This window comes from Pavona decussata, unplaced genomic scaffold (assembly GCF_977016875.1).
Source record: "Pavona decussata unplaced genomic scaffold, jaPavDecu1.1 SCAFFOLD_6, whole genome shotgun sequence".
NCBI lineage: Eukaryota > Metazoa > Cnidaria > Anthozoa > Scleractinia > Agariciidae > Pavona > Pavona decussata.
Genome location: NW_028145430.1, coordinates 3,052,501 through 3,070,000, shown reverse-complemented (window position 1 = coordinate 3,070,000; position 17,500 = coordinate 3,052,501). Strand labels below are relative to the sequence as shown.

At 39.7% G+C, this 17,500-nt stretch overlaps 2 protein-coding genes and 1 pseudogene across 4 annotated transcripts in view; 2 read left to right on the top strand and 1 right to left on the bottom strand.

Annotated features, from left to right (window-relative positions):
* The window catches only part of LOC146489194 (uncharacterized), an 18,434-nt gene extending 7,308 nt beyond the window's left edge, over window positions 1–11,126 (top strand). The window contains exons 2-4 of one of the 2 annotated variants that reach the window (XM_085106915.1): window positions 4,576–4,860; window positions 8,438–8,763; window positions 10,472–11,126. In XM_085106915.1, coding sequence (XP_084963041.1) covers window positions 4,576–4,860; window positions 8,438–8,763; window positions 10,472–10,720 — 860 coding nt within the window. In that variant the 3' untranslated portion in view covers window positions 10,721–11,126. Of the gene's footprint in view, window positions 1–4,575; window positions 4,861–8,437; window positions 8,764–10,465 lie in introns of both variants that reach the window. The other variant, XM_085106908.1, reaches the window with a different exon arrangement.
* On the bottom strand, window positions 922–2,177 carry LOC146489195 (uncharacterized; annotated as a pseudogene).
* Window positions 11,127–14,117: 2,991 nt separating the features above from the next.
* LOC146489190 (interferon alpha-inducible protein 27, mitochondrial-like) overlaps window positions 14,118–17,500 on the top strand; it is a 15,518-nt gene continuing 12,135 nt past the window's right edge. Inside the window, exon 1 of one of the 2 annotated variants that reach the window (XM_085107068.1) lies at window positions 14,118–14,289. In XM_085107068.1, coding sequence (XP_084963194.1) covers window positions 14,229–14,289 — 61 coding nt within the window. In that variant the 5' untranslated portion in view covers window positions 14,118–14,228. Of the gene's footprint in view, window positions 14,290–16,840; window positions 17,064–17,500 lie in introns of those variants that run through there. The other variant, XR_014864100.1, reaches the window with a different exon arrangement.

Genomic DNA, 17,500 nt, shown 5'->3' with positions numbered 1-17,500 from the left:
ACAGAGAGGTGAGAAAAAATACCGAACAAATATGAATAAATACAATAATACAAGGGAAATACTAGTGTGAAGAAAAAAAAAATACTAATGACATGGATAGAGTTACAATACAGGCCCGTAGCAAGGCTAAAACAACTGAGGGGGCTCAGCAAAATGGTTAAACAAAACTACCCCCCCCCCCCCCCCGTCACCCCAAAAAACCCAGACTGATTAGAGAGTTTAAGATGCAATGAGAACATAAAAAAAAACCAGAAAAAATGTAGATTTCGTAAGTAAAACAATAACTTTGCACCTGCATCACACTTTTTGGTACATCTTTTTTGCCGTTTCTTTTACGTGGACTACCATGTGAAGTTTCCTAATTTCACGTTTGAACGAGGACGTAAACAAACGACGACAAATGTTTCTTTCTCTTTTAAAATTTGGCTTTAACCAGGCAGTAAGAATCCGACTGTGGGGGAACTTTTTCTCTGGCTCTTGAGAGGACATATTTGTGTGTCTTTCGACAACGCGTGAACACTAAATTGTTATACACTAAGGAGGTCTAAGGACATTTGCATTGCTATAAATGAGTGGATGCCTTTGAAAACAAGTAGTTTATTTCAACAGCTTTTAGGGCTTAAGATTGGTTGATTTCGATCCATTTTGGTTCTTATTTCCGATTCACAAGGTAGGAGTACCTTTGTTGTTGTTGTTGTTGTTGTTGTATATAAAAACAAACTGTTAGCGAAGGAAACTGAAAGGTAGTAAACACATTTTTGAAGGGCTGTGAAAAGGCATTTGAAGCGTCAGAGTTTAAGACTGATTGCTGCACATTAATTTGGTTTAATTAATTATTTTTTGGCAAACTGTTTTTTAACTGTCAAAAATTCTGGGGGGGGGGGGGCTCAAGCCCCCCCCCCCCCCCTGCCCCTTCCCCTGCTACGGGCCTGCAATAAATGAATATTGTCTTGGCAGATGTTTAGCATTATTGTCTGCCTGGCTAGTTATCGTAGTGTGCCAGGATTCCAGCGTTTTTCTTGCGCGTGAATTGCCTCTGTCGATGACGCGTGCATTCTCAAAATCAATAGTATGGCCTTCGAGCCACGCATGGCTGGCAACATTGGAACCACTTTTAAAAACTTTAGTGTTTCGCATATGTTCCTTTTTTCTAGTGTGTAAATATCTGCTCGTTTCTCCGTTGTAACTCCATGTGCAGTCCGCACAGGGGATTTTATAGACAACGTTCGTTTGCCGATCTGATGGGGGTCTAGATTTGGGAGACACAAATTCCTGTTGCAGGGTCTTGACCGGTCTGGTGGTAGCTCGGATACCGTTCTTGTTAAGAATTCTTGTAAGTGGTTCAGTGACGCCTTTGATGTATGGCAAAACTGCATAGCCATTTTGGGAATCTGGTGGGTCTATCAACCTAAAGAACATTCCCACTAACTCTTCAGGGGAAGGGATGATTTTAGGGGTCGAAGTCTTCTTTAAGACTGTTCGATATAGTTGCTGATGGATAGCCATTTGATTTCAACGCACTGCAGGCGTGGGTCAGCTCTTTCTTTACTCCTTCGGAGGTACTCGGGAGGTTGAGTGCCCGATTTAGGAGGGAAGAGGCAGTACTTAATTTGTGTTTTAACTCATGATGAGAGTTAAAGTCCAGGTATCTGTCATCAGTGTGTGTGGACTTTCGGTAGACGCCGATAGTAATTGTCCCATTCTTCCTAGTTTTCAAGGTGTCTAGAAAGGAAATTTGGCCATTGTTCTCAGTTTCGAGGGTGAAAGATATTTTAGGGTCAACTGCGTTAAGAGTATCGTGGAACTTGCTAACGAAGTGTTTCTTTATTATGACAAAACTGTCGTCTACGTAACGTTTCCAGACTTTTGGAGGCGTTGTTGAGGCGGCGATATACCGATTCTTCAAAAATTGTATCTCCATGCAGAGGTTAGCTACGACTGGGCTAACTGGGCTCCCCATTGCACATCCATGTATCTGTTTGTAGACAGAGTCGTTGAACATAAAAGTAGTTGTTGGAGAGGGTGAATTCCAAGAGGGAGATGATTTCATCGGTGTTGAGCTTCGTTCTTAAGTGTAGCGTGGTGTCCTCGTCTAGCTTTTTTTTGATGTACTAGTAGTCACAAGCCTTATCAACCGGAATGGCAGTTAAGAGTGAAACGACATCGAACGAAACCATTACTTCATCCTCAGCGATCTCTTCGTTTGCGACTTGTTTGGTAAAGTCCATCGAGTTAGAAAAATGATAGCCATTAAGGTTCTGAATAGGTGTCAAAATGTCCGTCAGGAATTTAGAGGTGTTATATAAAGCAGAACCAATGCAAGACACAATGGGCGGAAGACAATCTTATTGTAATTTTATTGTAACTCTATCCATGTCATTAGTATACTTTTTTCTTCCCACTAGTATTTCCCTTGTATTATTGTATTTATTCATATTTGCTCGGTATTTTTTCTCACCTTTCTGTACATATATTTCTACCTTCGCTTTTTACACCTCACTTTTTAAAGATTGTAGACTGGCAATCGAAAGCTTAGTGTTTTTATAAACTTTTAACCGGAGAACGTCTTTTTTAGCAACATTTTAATTATAACAAACAAACTATAAGCAAGGAACCGCACAACGAAAATGCTGTAGGTATACGCAGGATCTGTGAAAGATATAATCAGCCAAAAATATAAATGACTCAAATTTCTGCAAGGCTGGACTGCGTAGAAAACATAACACGACAGCGACATGATAGAGACCAAACCGAGAATCAACAGAATGCGGCAACCGTGGACAGCTGTTTCGAGCTGGTTGGCTCTCGTCAGCTAGCACGGTGTAGCACAGCAAAAAGTAGAACACCAACGCGAGTCGATATTCTACCAAATGCACGTGGTAGCCGATTTCGGATGGGCCCAAATTCAGACATCGTCCACGTCATAGCGCGTGACTACGAACAATGAACAAAAGAAGTGAAATATCATGTCGCTGTCGCAATAAGTTAAATGAGAAAAGCAAAACTTTCCTTCACAGGTACATGGCCAAGCCATGTTAAAAAGTACAGCATATCGGATCTAAAAAGATCTACGGTCCAAAACATAAAAGCAAACTATAAGCAAGGAACCAATTTCGTTGTGCGGTTCCTTGCTTATAGTTTGCTTTTATGTTTTGGACCGTAGATCTTTTTAGATCCGATATGCTTTACTTTTTAACATGGCTTGGCCATGTACCTGTGAAGGAAAGTTTTGCTTTTCTCATTTAACTTATTGCGACAGCGACATGATATTTCAGTTCTTTTGTACATTGTTCGTAGTCACGCGCTATGACGTGGACGGATGTCTGAATTTGGGCCCATCCGAAATCGGCTACCACGAGCATTTGGTAGAATATCGACTCGCGTTGGTGTTCTACTTTTTGCTGTGCTACACCGTGCTGACGAGAGCCAACCAGCTCGAACAGCTGTCCACGGTTGCCGCATTCTGTTGATTCTCGGTTTGGTCTCTATCATGTCGCTGTCGTGTTAAGTTTTCTACGCAGTCCAGCCTTGCAGAAATTTGAATCATTTTAATTATGCCTGGTTACTCATCGATTTTTAAAGAAAATGAGTGTTCTAATATGACATTAGGTCTATAATCACTATAATAATTTTGACTGGCAAACACTTCAACTCGACAAGGTTTGTTTAGATTTTTCAAAGGATGCGCTTCTCAGGGCGAGACTTGCGGATGAAGTGTGATAGGCAAATCAGCTAAGAAATGGTATCTAATGCGCATGTGCACCAGGTGACTGTGTTCCTTTAAATCGCCGCGAAAATCGCATGTGTAAACGGGCCTTAAATATGCAAAATAAAAACCAAACGTGAAGCGAGGGGAAAACCAAAAACAGCAAACAAAAACATTTACAGACAACAAGGTAGCAACACGTGTAGCCTTCAAGCTTTTGTGCAGCTGTCCTTGTATTTGCTGCAATGAATTCCAGACGTTCCTCGCAGGATTCTTTGGCGTCGAGCATCCGTTAAAATTCTCAGCTTATTTCGCATTTTTCTCCGACAGTTCAGTGCAGCTAGGAAAAAATAAATTAGAAGAAAAACTAGACAAACTTTTTGTCGGTCAATCATGTTGCGATTTCACAGATCAACAATAAGGGCCGTCACGAACCTCTTTTAATTCTGACGTTATCCGTATGCTAATTAGAACTAACTGTAGTTAACTGCGTGCTGTGACCGCAAAGTCAACCGAAAGCACTAACTACAGTTAAGTATGACGTCACGTAACTTGAGACTAACTTAAGTTAAACTTTAACTGCGTCGTAGATGTGACCGCAGCCATTAGCTGACTTGTTTTCGAGCAAAAGGAAAAGGTTTAATTAGTTAAAAATTTGCATTTTTGTTTATATACATTGTGCTCTTTGCAACCCCCCCTCCCCCCCCCCCATGATGAGGGTTGAAGTTTTATTCGAAACTTTGGGATTTTAAAATATTTTTATACAAAAATTTTTTAAACCAGAGAAACGTATTATTTTTGAAGACTTGGACTGTTTAAATGAATTCCGAAAGTTTGGTTAAACGATCTTTTTTCTTTAATATGAATAGGAAGGGTAAAGAGAAGTGCTGCTGCACCAACCACACCCCAGCCGTGTTACCTAAAATACTTTGCCGGCAGAACAGAACCCACAGGGCTTAAGTTCGACAACCCTACATCACTACGCTCCCTGTGTCACACAGCTGGCCCAGCTGGGGACTATTTCTCGACTCTCTTTGATGACACCGCAGGAATCGCCATATTTTCCGCGTACACAATTGACGCAACCCAGGGAGCCAATATAGGAAAGTTTAAAAGAGATGTTGTCAAGAATGTCCACTGGAAGCAGTATCCCGGTGAGTACAATGCTAGAATCATCCTCAGGCATTGTCAAATAAATAATAAATGAAGCATTCAAAAAAAAATCCTCTCGACATTGAAAAACATAACCCACTGCCTCAGAACATTAAGAAGAATTGCAGATACCCAATTTTTTTTGTTGGAAATTTTTTAATGTTAAAAGTACCACAGAATCATCGTAGAACAAAGTCATCATCATCATCATCATCATCGTCTAATAATAATAATAATAATAATAATAATAATAATAATAATAATAGAAAAAGTATATAAAAGAGTTATTAAAAACCTATTTACAATGAGTAGCTATTACTCGTACACTGTGCATAATAATAATAATAATAATAATAATAATAATAATTAAACTTTATTGAAATATTCCGAGTAAAATCGATATTTACAAGTTAAAAGTACAAAAAAGAACTATTAAAAACCTATTTACAATTCATGCATCATCACTAAAAATATATTTGGAAGTTAAAATACGGTCCTTGATGACGAAAAAAAACAACTCTTATTAAAAATATAAGCGGATTATTATCGGTCATTTAAAACAGCTAAAATTGTGAAAATTAAGAAAAGAAAAGATAAAAAACCGAGAAATTCGTTCTCATCCTAAAATCTAGCCAGGTTTTTATCGATTTCAAAGTCGGTGTCTGCAATCTTCAGCGGTGTTCTTCGCGTACAACGTGAGCCTCTCAAGCATAGCAGCGCAGATCTCAGGAGGGCAAATGAGACTTTGGCGCGAATCCATGACATCGTAATACCGTAATTCTCTCCCTTCTTGGTCGATAAAAGTTCGGCCAGTCTACTATGATATCTCATGCATTCACCTGCCATTCCTCCGGTGGTAGTAAATACCAGTGGAATGAAGGATTCTAGCACCCTGCTGGCGTACATTCTCTTCTTCTCACTCTCATGCTGGCGGTAGATTTGTTTTGGGGTGAGGCCTCGATAAGACTCTGCGTTCGGGTAACAAGCCCTTACATAATAATGATAATAATAATAATAATAATAATGATAATAATAATAATAATAATAATAACAACAACAACAACAACAACAACAACAACAATAATAATAATAATAATAATAATAATAATAATAATAATAATAATAATAATAATAATAATTGTAGCCGCAAAAATACCGGCGAACGCTACGTCAAAAGTTTATTCAATCACCGAAACTGGTTCTAGAACAGTCAGTTAAAAAATAAGCATTAACCTGAATTAGAAGTCAAACGAAAATAAGAACAAATAATACAAGACGCATAAAAACGACGATGCGAACCTTATCGGTGATATCTCCAAATAAAGATAAACTAAACGGCAGTGACTTGACAGAATGTTTGTAACTAAACGGTAGATATGCGCTACCCCAAAACACGCAACCAAAAGGCAGAGAGAAAATAAAATAACATGTGCTATATACTCTGAGTACGCATAATTAGGTGCCACAAATGTTAAGTGGCCCCTATGAGACTAACGGGAAAAATACAAAACAAAAACGGAAAATTAACTAGAACGAAAGTGACAAAAAACTTGGCCGCTAATTAGAACCTAGAACATTCCGTAACAATAATAATAATAATAATAACAATAATAATAAAAATAAAAAAATTACCAAAAAAATTGTTAAACATTTTAAAATTATTATTGCTTAATTCTCTCTGGAAATGTGCGTTTACACCCAGTATTTTTTAATTTGGATTTCCTTAGCCCTTGGAAAGATCTGCTTCTTCCAAATAGTCAGAAACTGGGCAGTTTTAACAAACTAAAAAGCAACTTTCAGGAGTGAAATTTTGGGGGAAAGTCATTCAGTAGGAAGTCTGTTTGTCTTCAAAACTTAGGGAGGGGTGGGGACCCTGGGAAGGTTAAGTACCCCGCCTTGGTGGGGTAAACAATTTTCCATACAGTCTCTCTTTTTACCCTTGATCGCCCTCACATAAAAAATGGGGTACCCCACTAAGGCGGGTTGCCGGTCAGCCGTGCAGGGGAACCCCGCTTAGCTGGGGTGAGTTTTCTCCATGTAAACGCTGAAGGTGGTGTAACCCGCCTAGCTGGGGTTAATTCAAAGTTCCCCCAAAGCCCTCCAAAGCAACATAGCTGGCAACCACTTCAAGCCTGGTGACCTTTTCCGTCAATTTCATCTTCAAAACGCCCAGAAAACATTTAGTGAAGAAAATACTGAAGAAGTTGACGGTGCCAGCGACAGTTTAAGCGTGTAGCCCGATTATCGAGGTGATCTGCTGAATCAAGTTGAAGTCTTGCCCGAAACAATAACACAACAAAAGGCGTCATCAGATCTAAAAATTCGTATGCTCAAATCAAAGCAGCCCCTCCCCCTCCCCTTCCCACCCTCCAAACGTCAGGGCATGGACTACGGAACGGGTGGAATTTAACTTCTAATACAAAGTTACATACGACTTTAATGGAAAGGATTTCGAGCAGGACTTGTCGGCGATTTACCCGGGATAGCGTCCGTTCAAACCTCACCCCCAGTGTCCCATTGTTGCATGTGAAGGCAAGCTTTTTTTGGCTACGGGTTGGCGGGGTACCTCACTTTCCCGGTGTCCCCACCTCCATGTGAACAGGCCCTTACTTGTTGCAGCCTATTCCCCGGCCCCCCCCCCCCCCCGGGCCTATTCTTACCTCAGAGCAATTATTTCATTATGGAGGATCACCCCTAGAGTGACTGATTGAACACACAAGGTGATAATGCACTGATAAGTTCGAAACTTCAACCTTCTCCCCCCCCCCCCCCCCCCCACCCCCATGGCAACTTCCGGGCGTTTGGCTGTTTTGAAAACTGGCTTGTTCAAATTCCCGCCTCCTGGAGCCAAAAAGTCGTTATAATGTCCTACCTGTAAGTACCCGCCGCTTTTTTCGATTACTGCTGATTTCTTTTCATGCTTTAAAGGCAGACATTTATTCAATGACACCTACTAAAACGATTTTGAGTGCGCTCTTTGCTCACAAACCTTGACAAACTTAGCACCATGACCATCTCACGCACGAAATTCCCCAAGACCAAAGGTAAATCCGGTTCATCCCCCTACTCTATCAAATATCTCACTCCTTATGTACATTACACGTCAAAAATGCCCGGGGTTGCTTTGAAGCTATCCGTTCTGATTGACGAATATAATTGATCTTCGCATGACTTTGCTGTAAGTCTTTGCCTGTCACCAAGATTCACAGTAAAGAGGAGGATAAATACTGAATGCAGAAGAAATTTTGTGTGCTACCACTGTCCCCGGCGACAAAGTGGATCAGTGAATAAAAGCAAAGTAAAGATATATGCCCGCCAGCGGGACCCAAAGCTATATAGTATATTACAGTTTGCTTCAAGGTGGGGTTGCTGAATCAAAGATCTGAATGACAAAAAGGAAACACAGACTTAGCTGGAGCTGTAAAATACTGCAACGAACAATTAAACGAAGTAAAAAATCATTTCTTTGTCATTGACCTCCTAAGACCTTAATTTTATCAGATTTTGCACCATTCATTCGGGCTTACGATTCACAGGTGTGGAGAGATTGGATGTTTATTGAAGTAATTAAACTTTCAGGTCTAAACAAGCAGGGCTCCGATAAGTTGTACGCGGGACACGGAACTGGTTCCAGTGGTATTGACAAAGGTCACTTGAACCCCTCCCACATCAACTCGCACGATGTTAACTACATGGCGGCCACTTTCACGTACGCTAACGCGGTACCACAGTACGGCAGTGGTTCTAACCGCGCTAGTTGGAAATCCTTTGAACACAAAATATTGACATACACTAAACTGACGTGCGCGACGAATGGGGGAACCATGTACATGTTGACTGGGACATCGAAATATCGACTTAAAGTCGGTGCTTCCCAACCAACGCAAGACCCAGCACTGCCCACGGTAGGTTAATCAAGGCTGAATACACTAAGCTCATGGTTTCGACCAAGATTCAGTTTATGGGCATTCCTTGAAATACGAAATGAAAACGAACTGATGCTGTAACAAACTGAAAAAAAGAAAAGATGGCAGATATACAGATGTATTCTTTCAGCTGGTGACACAGGCATATTCAGAAAAATATCAGTATGCCTGTGTCCTAATTATCATCGTATTCTAACATATTAAAAGCATAATAATGGTATAAAATGTTTAAAAAGGAGGGGTTTGATCCTTTAAAGTTGTTTTCGGGAGGGTCCTCTAAATAAAGTGTAATAAATAGCTGGAAAGGATGAAAGATTTTTTGATATTTGGACTCCCAGGAGACGACAGGGAAGTTTGGCTCGTTTTACAGTATATAGGATAAACCGCAGCTGGGGTCCGCAACATGACGCCCATAGTGTGTTAGTATAGTGTTAGTATGTGGTAAATGGATAGACATTTATTTTTTGTGTTTCCCCGCCTCGCCCCTCAGCGACTCACGTTTGCCCTGCTCACAGTAAAAGAGATTAATCATTGCATCCTACGGCATCCTTGTTCCCAGAGCCTGCGATCTTTTGGTCAGCAGTTAGATCCGTTAGGCCCTGGTAACAGCAGTTACTGCATGTCTTGAAATTCACGACATCCGGTAGCGCACACTCAGTGTGATAAATTACTACTGCGCTTGCTCAGTAGTAGGAAACCGGAAACCCAGATACTTTTTGTCGAAGGCTTGTCAACACGACGATGGTAGGTCGAAAGAGTGTTTTCATGACCAATTTAAAAAAGATTTTAACTACCCTACTTCCGCTAATCTGAAAAACCACTGCCTATGCCTTCGGCCAAGGGCTTTCAGGCGTTCTTTTAAAATACTTAAACAACTTTAATTTCTCGTTGTGGTTACAGTCGCGGTTGTATGTTTACACCGGTTAGCACTTTGTACTGATCTCCGTGTTCCGAGACCTATCATCTTAGATAAGAGGCTTATAATTACTATCTTTGTAACGTCAGTAAAATATGAGTAAGGTCAACAATGGCACACTGTTTTTTTTATTTATATATTACTATTATTTTAAAATCCCTAAAGATCAGATGTTTATGATTATTTCGTCAGTTTAAGTGGTCCGAAAAATTAATATTTTAATTTGCAGAAAGTTTTAGGAAATAGAATGTTATTTTCCCGGATTTGAGCTGTTGTTGGCTTTAATTGTATTGCAAAAATGCCAACTGGCCTTATTTCATAATTTTTACGCGATATTTTCCTCCCCGAAGGTGAAAGGATTTAGTTTTCTTGTGTTACGAAAATTTGAGCTAATATTTTGTGAAGAAAATTTAGATTTTCCTGAGCGATTAAGATCTTCCGAAAAGAAAGTCATGGACATGAACCGTTGCTGTGCTCCCGTTGAAAGTTGAAGATGTTTTGGCCAGGCACGGTAAGATAAGCAGGCTAGATACACGTCATAAACAGCCCTTTTTATGTCAAAACGGCAACTGAAAACATGAAAAAAGGCTGAAAGCATAGTCAAATCCTCGTCGCCTGTGTGGTTCATTCTTTAAAAAAATAGAAGCTAAAATTCGATAACGCTTTAGGAAAATGAAATATCAGTCACTTAATGTTAAGATTTATTGCAAAAATTTTATATAAGAAAAAAAATTGACGGTTGAATGAATTTTCCTTTGCTCACAGATTGAGTATTTTCCCGATCCATTGGATCCAGATGGTATCGTACGCCCAAATTCTCTCTGGACAGCGGGTTGCTGCGTGGCACCCAAATTTAATGAGTCTATCGCGGTCATGGGAAACAACGACATGAAAGATGTAGCTGCAACGACATCGATGGATTTGATGACATTGGAGAAACTGTTGGTTAATAGCAAAGCACCTGCTGATCTATTTCCCTCCGTTCCAGATTGCAGAGCCAAGTCAGTCATCTTGAAGTAACACCAAACGTTAAGATACAGGCCAACATTTGTTTTTTTGGATTCCGATAATGCATGAAGTTTTCGTTCTGTAAGATTTCAATAAATGGTGTGGTCTGTTTAAGTTGTTTGTTGTTCCTTTTAGACCATCTTAGCTCTGCTTATGTCATTTTATTTTATGATATTTTTTCTTCATCAAACATCAAAGTATGAAACGAGGAATGAGACGTCACGCGGTAATCCCGCTGAAAATTAAAACGTCTTCTGGTCTTCCTTAAAAATCGAAATCAGCAAAATCTAGTAAGAAAAAACCTTAGTTGCTTTTAATAATAATAATAAAAAATATCCCACTCACGCTACAGTTGGATAAGGAATGACTATGGCTATCAACTCGACACTACACACCTCATTGGCCGGCTATCTATCATCTCATACAACAAGCACTCTTAAGGACCTTAAGGTCCCTGGTAATAAAGAAGTTTTTTGTGTGGTTTATGGGTATGTGGGGAAAGCAGATCTCAGCAAGGGCTACTGAAATCCGAATAGAAAATTAAAGGATAACCACGCATTTTTTAGAGATAATTAAACAACAATTATTAAAAAAAAAAAACAGTAAAAAACAAAGCAATGTATGGCGTTTTTTTCCAAATTGAAGCTTTATTATCTTTGAAAAATGTATGGTTGCCCCGAAATTTTGGATACCAAGAGCACTTGCTAAGTTCTGCTTTCTCCGTGTAGTTTTAAGCCGCGCAAAAAATCTCTGGGTTAGTGGGCACCACCCATAGGAAACCCGAGTATCTCGAGATGCCCAGGACGTATGCGCAGTCACCAAAGTAGTCACCGATCTTAACTAGAACAATCGTTAATTATAGCCCAAAACATGTCTTTTTCCTGCAGGAAATCAGTCTTAAGTTATTCCTGAATCAACCGCAGTCGTCAGGTTCCAGGATTTAAGGTTTCGTAGGCGCTGTACATCCCCGGGTGTACATCAAACATCGGAAACATGACCACGTGAGTCTGTGGTTTTAATGTACACGCCCTTTGTACTGAAATAAAAATCTAAAATCATGAAACAGCTCAGAAATTCCATAAACGATCAACAATACACAGCTTCTCAAGTGGTTAAATTAAGTTCACAAAGCTCACATTTTAAGACAGAATAACACTAAGGACTAAGGGCTACTGATGGAAAAGAGTATGCCTGGCACTCTCTTACATCCTCATGCTCTGGGTTGTCTCTTTTGTCGTCTGTTATCAGTTTGAGATTTTCCCGTAATGACCTCACTCTCGGTTATTAATTAAGTAGTTGATAATGTCTCTTCCGCGAATAGACAAATTTGCGATGTTCACACCTGAATTGCCGGCAATACTAATCCTAAGACTTATCTTTTGTCAGTGTTGTTATGCCTGTCTTGCTTTGGCAGCTAAATGCCTTCAATAATTGCCTTTATGATGACATTTCAACACACGTGTAAGAGAACATTTGGAAACGGACAGAGCCTCGCACATCTTCAAGCTTCTGGAGACTTCGTCAGTATGTCGCTCTGCATGCTCCCGTGACAATTTTGCCGTCATCGATCAGGCATCCTCGCTGTTTGCTCTTAAGATCAAAGAGGCGTTGCACATAGTTTGGGACAAACCAACACTTAACGCACAGGTCAAACATGTTAATTTAAAACTTTCTGTTTAATTTTGAATTACTATTGTTATAGTCTTTATTATTGCTATTATTATTGAAATTTCACTTGCATTTACCGCGGAGGGAGTTGGGGTACTCCCTTATATGGGGTATATAGGTACAGCCCCAAAGGGTATGGTTTTTCAGCCGCTTTGGTCATAAATAGGGTATTGATTTTAGCCATTTTGCCACCGTGTTGGTAATAAATAGGGTATCGACTTTTGCACTCTAGTCTTGAACTCCTTTTTATTTTATTAATTATTATTATTTTTTTTTTTTTGAAGAAGCTACTTCTTCATCATGATGCTTACGGCAACTGTGTACATGCCGCAACGGCTTGTCACGCGTTCCTGTCACGCGCTGGGCTCCAGGGGGTTTGACCAGACACTATCAGGTCTTAGTATAAATCTACTAGTGTTCTATCACGAATGCCGTTCTCTGATTGGCTACGCTACTCGCTATCTATTCTGTGATAGATAGTGAGTAGCGATTTTCAACAAAATGGCGGCCGCTTCTTCGCGTTTTCGAAGTGTCTGCGATGAGGAAATAGATAATTTACTTGTTTAGTTTTGAACAACTAGTAGATTTATACTAAAACAATTAGATTATTCGCTCTCAATTTCTATGCGTGATAGTTGATTCGGGCTTCGCCCTCATCAACTATCACGCAATAGAAATCTCGAGCTCATAATCTAATTGTTAAATAGAAAGGGTATCGAATTTTTAGCCAGGTCATAAATAAATAAGGTAAGGTAGGTAAAGTCGCACAAGAGCCTAAGTGGCCCACACGGCCGGAGCTTAGCCTGGTTTCTGTAGCATGAAGCAACTAGGAGTATTGATATTCCCCCCTGGATGGGATCCTAGTCCATTGCAGGGTTACTCCCAGCAGTATGTCGCCGGTACCCATTTATACACCTGGGTGAAGAGAGACAATGTGGAGCAAAGTTTCTTGTCTAAGGAAACAACACAGCAATGAAGGGACTAACCTGGCCTCGAACCAACGACCCTTAGATCCTGCGACCGTCCGATCGAAAGTCCGACGCGCTAACCACTACACCACCGCGCCTCCATAAATAGGGTAAGTGTTTTGGGAAACAGGCCGCACACCCCTAGCCAATTTTTATGGGAGTACCCACCCCCCCCCCCCTCCCATGCATTAAATTTCACTAAAATTTGTTGTTCATTTTACACTGAAGATGGCAGAGGCAACTGCCGAAACATGTCTGTAAAACTCAGGAGTGTCGTGTTTTTCGTAAAAACGAAGTCATTTTCTTTTGACATGTATCGTTTATTTCTTATAATAAGGTAAGCCCTTTGTCGTAGTGACAGCCCTGCTATCAGTTTGGTTCATTTGAATACTTGAATTGTTTCAGTGCAGAAAACCAATATTTTTCCGATTGTGTAATAAACTATGTGCTGTTGCACTGAGTTTAAACCAGGAAGTATCACAAAGTTAAAGGTAAAACAGTGTTGCTAGGGCTGTTTTTTGCTTTTTGTTTAATGTTTACGGACCATAGAGAGTGATTTTAGAGTGTAGGTGAAATATCACAGAAAAGTCTTGAGTAATGATGTCATAATATCGGTATTGATATCGCAAAAATTTCAAATAACGGTAAATATCGTGCTGGTATCAGATCGATTTGAAAAAAAACTGGTATCGACCGAGCGTTGGAGTTTGTGCTCACTTTCCGTCCCACAATACACTGCAATCCTAACCGGAAACGATGGTCTTGATGCGTGTATTTCAATGACACCGGAAGTATTAACCGTGTGCCACGTAGCATTTTAGTCCCTGGATTGGCAAAATCTGCCAGCGAAGCATGTTTTCTGCTCAAGGTGTATTGGTGAAGCTATGAAGGCTATTCCGTCAACTTGGCTTTGTTTTTTCCTTATCATATCTTCATCTGTGCAAGGTAAGAAACCAGCGAACAACAACTGTACTGTCATGGGATACAGTAAGCTTTTATATATATTTTAGACCCAGCGATCAAAGTGGAATCAGTGGGCATATTAGATTGAAGCAAACAATACGAAATGAATTACACGCATTCTGGTTTGAAACTCTCTGTCGTAAATTTCGCCGAAAAGAGAGACAAGTAATGCTTACTTTAATTATACTTCCTTCATTTCCGACGGCGGCGGTCAGTACTTAGTTTAATTACTAGACGTACAGCTAACCAGTATTCTCTCGATCTGATATTTGCGCAGTTTTGAAACTGTTGAGATTGCCAATGTGGGTATGATTTCTCAAAGATCACGAGAAATTTTGTCTACGTTAGCACAAACATTGAAATCCTAACAATATGACGTTTGTTCACGAGGCATGAAATTGAAAGCGAAAGTTTAAGTTGGGGTCTAACTATGCTAATTTCAACAAATCCGAAATCAATTTCTGGCGAGCATTGAGTCTTTCATGATCAGTTTGTGCTTCACATCATCGATTACAAGGCTGCTTTACATGTCCATTGTACTGTAATTATAATTATTTATATTATAATTTCTTCAATCTCTTTCAATCAAGGACCGAGATGATTTAACTGCATGACCATTCGCTCTACTCATTCAATCATTCGCTATCCGTTATTTAATTAATTTATTTATTTATTCATTTACAACAGTGTTTATACAGGATGCTCTATCCCAACATGGTGGTTTTCAGAGAGGCCCTGTATATAAAAGTTACAAACAAATAAAGATTTAGTTACGATAGTTAAAATCTGCTCTACTTGATTCATTAATCATATGATAAGAACTCGTGTGAATACAGTATGTTGAAAACGAAGTTCAAAAAGGATAAAATAGGTTAATACATAGTATATACCCGGGTATATAATAAAAGGAAACAGAGGAAGGGCAAGTTAGTCAAAATTAATTAAAAAATCTATATTTGAACTCTCTCACATTCTTTGATGATCTAATGTCTTTCGCTCATAATGAAAAGATTTTCCCAGATTACCCGTTTCGTTTTCCTAGAAAACAGGCCGGCTAAAAATAGAGTTTTCTACTAAAGCCTGGATTACGAAACCTTATTTCTATTTCCCATTCAGAACCGGAAATTGATTAATACAGTCGAACCTCCCTTTGCGACCACCTCTCGTAAGCGGCCACCTCTCATTAGCGACCACTTTTCCAAAATACCAAAGTTTTCAAGTCAAATCACTATAGATGGAACCTCTCGTAGGCGACCACCTCTCGTAAGCGACCACTTTTAGAGATGATTGTTTAAAATTTTCAATAATTTTCAACCTTCCGTAGGCGACCACTTGACACACAATCTGCTGTATCTCTCACGGGCGGAAATTGAAAAATGTGTCGCTGTAACATATTGGCTACATCATTACAGCGGACGCCGTAAATCTCACAGTCGGAGCTACCGGAAGTGTTTCCTGATATAACTTAGCATTCGGATTACCATTGAAACAATTGATAAAATACACATGCACTATACTTCACACTGAAATAAACTTTAATCAGATTGAATCCCTTGTAGGAAAAAACTCTCTTATCTTTTATCTTTCTTATCCTTTTGCTTATGTTCCGTTCCCTGAAAAATTTAGACAGCGTTACCTGGAGTAATAAAAGAGTCAAGTTTCTTTCACAGCAATTGTCTCAATTGCTGTATTAAGTAATTTGTGAGATACAAATAATAATCAACGGACCAGTCTTAATATACTTGTAGCTAAGAAAAGTTGTTACTGTGGGTTTCGATAAGCACTGGCAAAAGGGTTAGGTCTTTGCAATTACCATATTTAAATTACCCGAAATTTAGACCCCCTGCGGTCTGACCTCTAGTAAGCGACCACCTCCCCTAAGCGACCACATATCCTTGACATTATGGGTGGTCACTTACGGGAGGTTCGACTGTAGTTGATCTCAAAGCGCACGACGTCCAAACCATAAGCCGGTGAGGAAACCTGAAGCAGTCTTTCTTTTCTGTCACACTACTTTAAAACATAACTAAAGGTACGGTGAAGCATATCATCGACTTTACATTCAACACGGAAACTGTTTCCGAAATTTCCAACCGACAATTTTGACTAAAAGGAATGCGTGCGTACGTTGTATTGTAAAAGCGATAAGTCAAAAATAATACCACTTGCATAACCCCAAACTCATGTAAATCCGATTTTTATAGGGTTATTAGCCAGTGATTTGAGTGCTACCTCAGTAATGCCATGTTTCTCAGTTCTGAGGACATAATAAGGAAGCCGAGGAATTTTAAAATCATTTTATTCAATGGATAAAATTTCATCTTGGCAAGCTATAAGAAAACAAACTCGTACCCAGAGTCTTCAGCCTCTTTGCCCAGCGGTTGGTCGTGAGGAGAGACTGAAGAACTGAAATTTTATTACCGCAGGATTTCAGCGGTAAAACAATGGAAGCCGGTTACGGAGCGTATACCAGAGCAGCCAATCAAAAAATTTATTTTTTTTCGAATTCTCTAGAGTCTCTCCTCGCGCCCACTCGCTGATCAAAAAGCCTGAGGACTCAGGGTTCGAGATTGGATGCGCGTGTATTTCAATGACACCGGAAGGATTAACCGTGTGCCACGTAGCATTTTAGTCCCGGAATTGACAAAATCTGCAAGCGAAGCATGTTTTCTGTTCAAGGTGTATTGGTGAAGCTATGAAGGCTATTTCGTGAACTTGGCTTTGTTTTTTCCTTATCATATCTTCATCTGTGCAAGGTAAGAAAGCAGCGAACAACAACTGTACTGGCATGGGATTCAGTAAGCTTTTATATTTATTTTTAGACCCAGCGATCAGAGTGGAATTGGGCTTATAATGATTAAATTGAAGCAAACAATACGAAATGAATCACACGCTTTCTAGTTTGAAACTCTCTGTTGTAAATTTCGCCCGAAAAGAGAGACAAGTAATGCTTACTTTTATTATATTTCCTTCATTTCCGACGGTGGTGGTCAGAACTGCGTTAGCACAAACTTTGAAATCCTAACAATATGACGTTTGTTCACGAGGCATGAAATTGAAAGCGATAGTTTGAGTTAGGGTCTAACTTTAACAAACCGACGGCAGTTTTCTATGGTCTTTACTCTTATAGACCATAAGATGACGTCAAAAAATGTTCAAAACTCAAGTGGAACCACGAGCCGCAGGCGAGTGG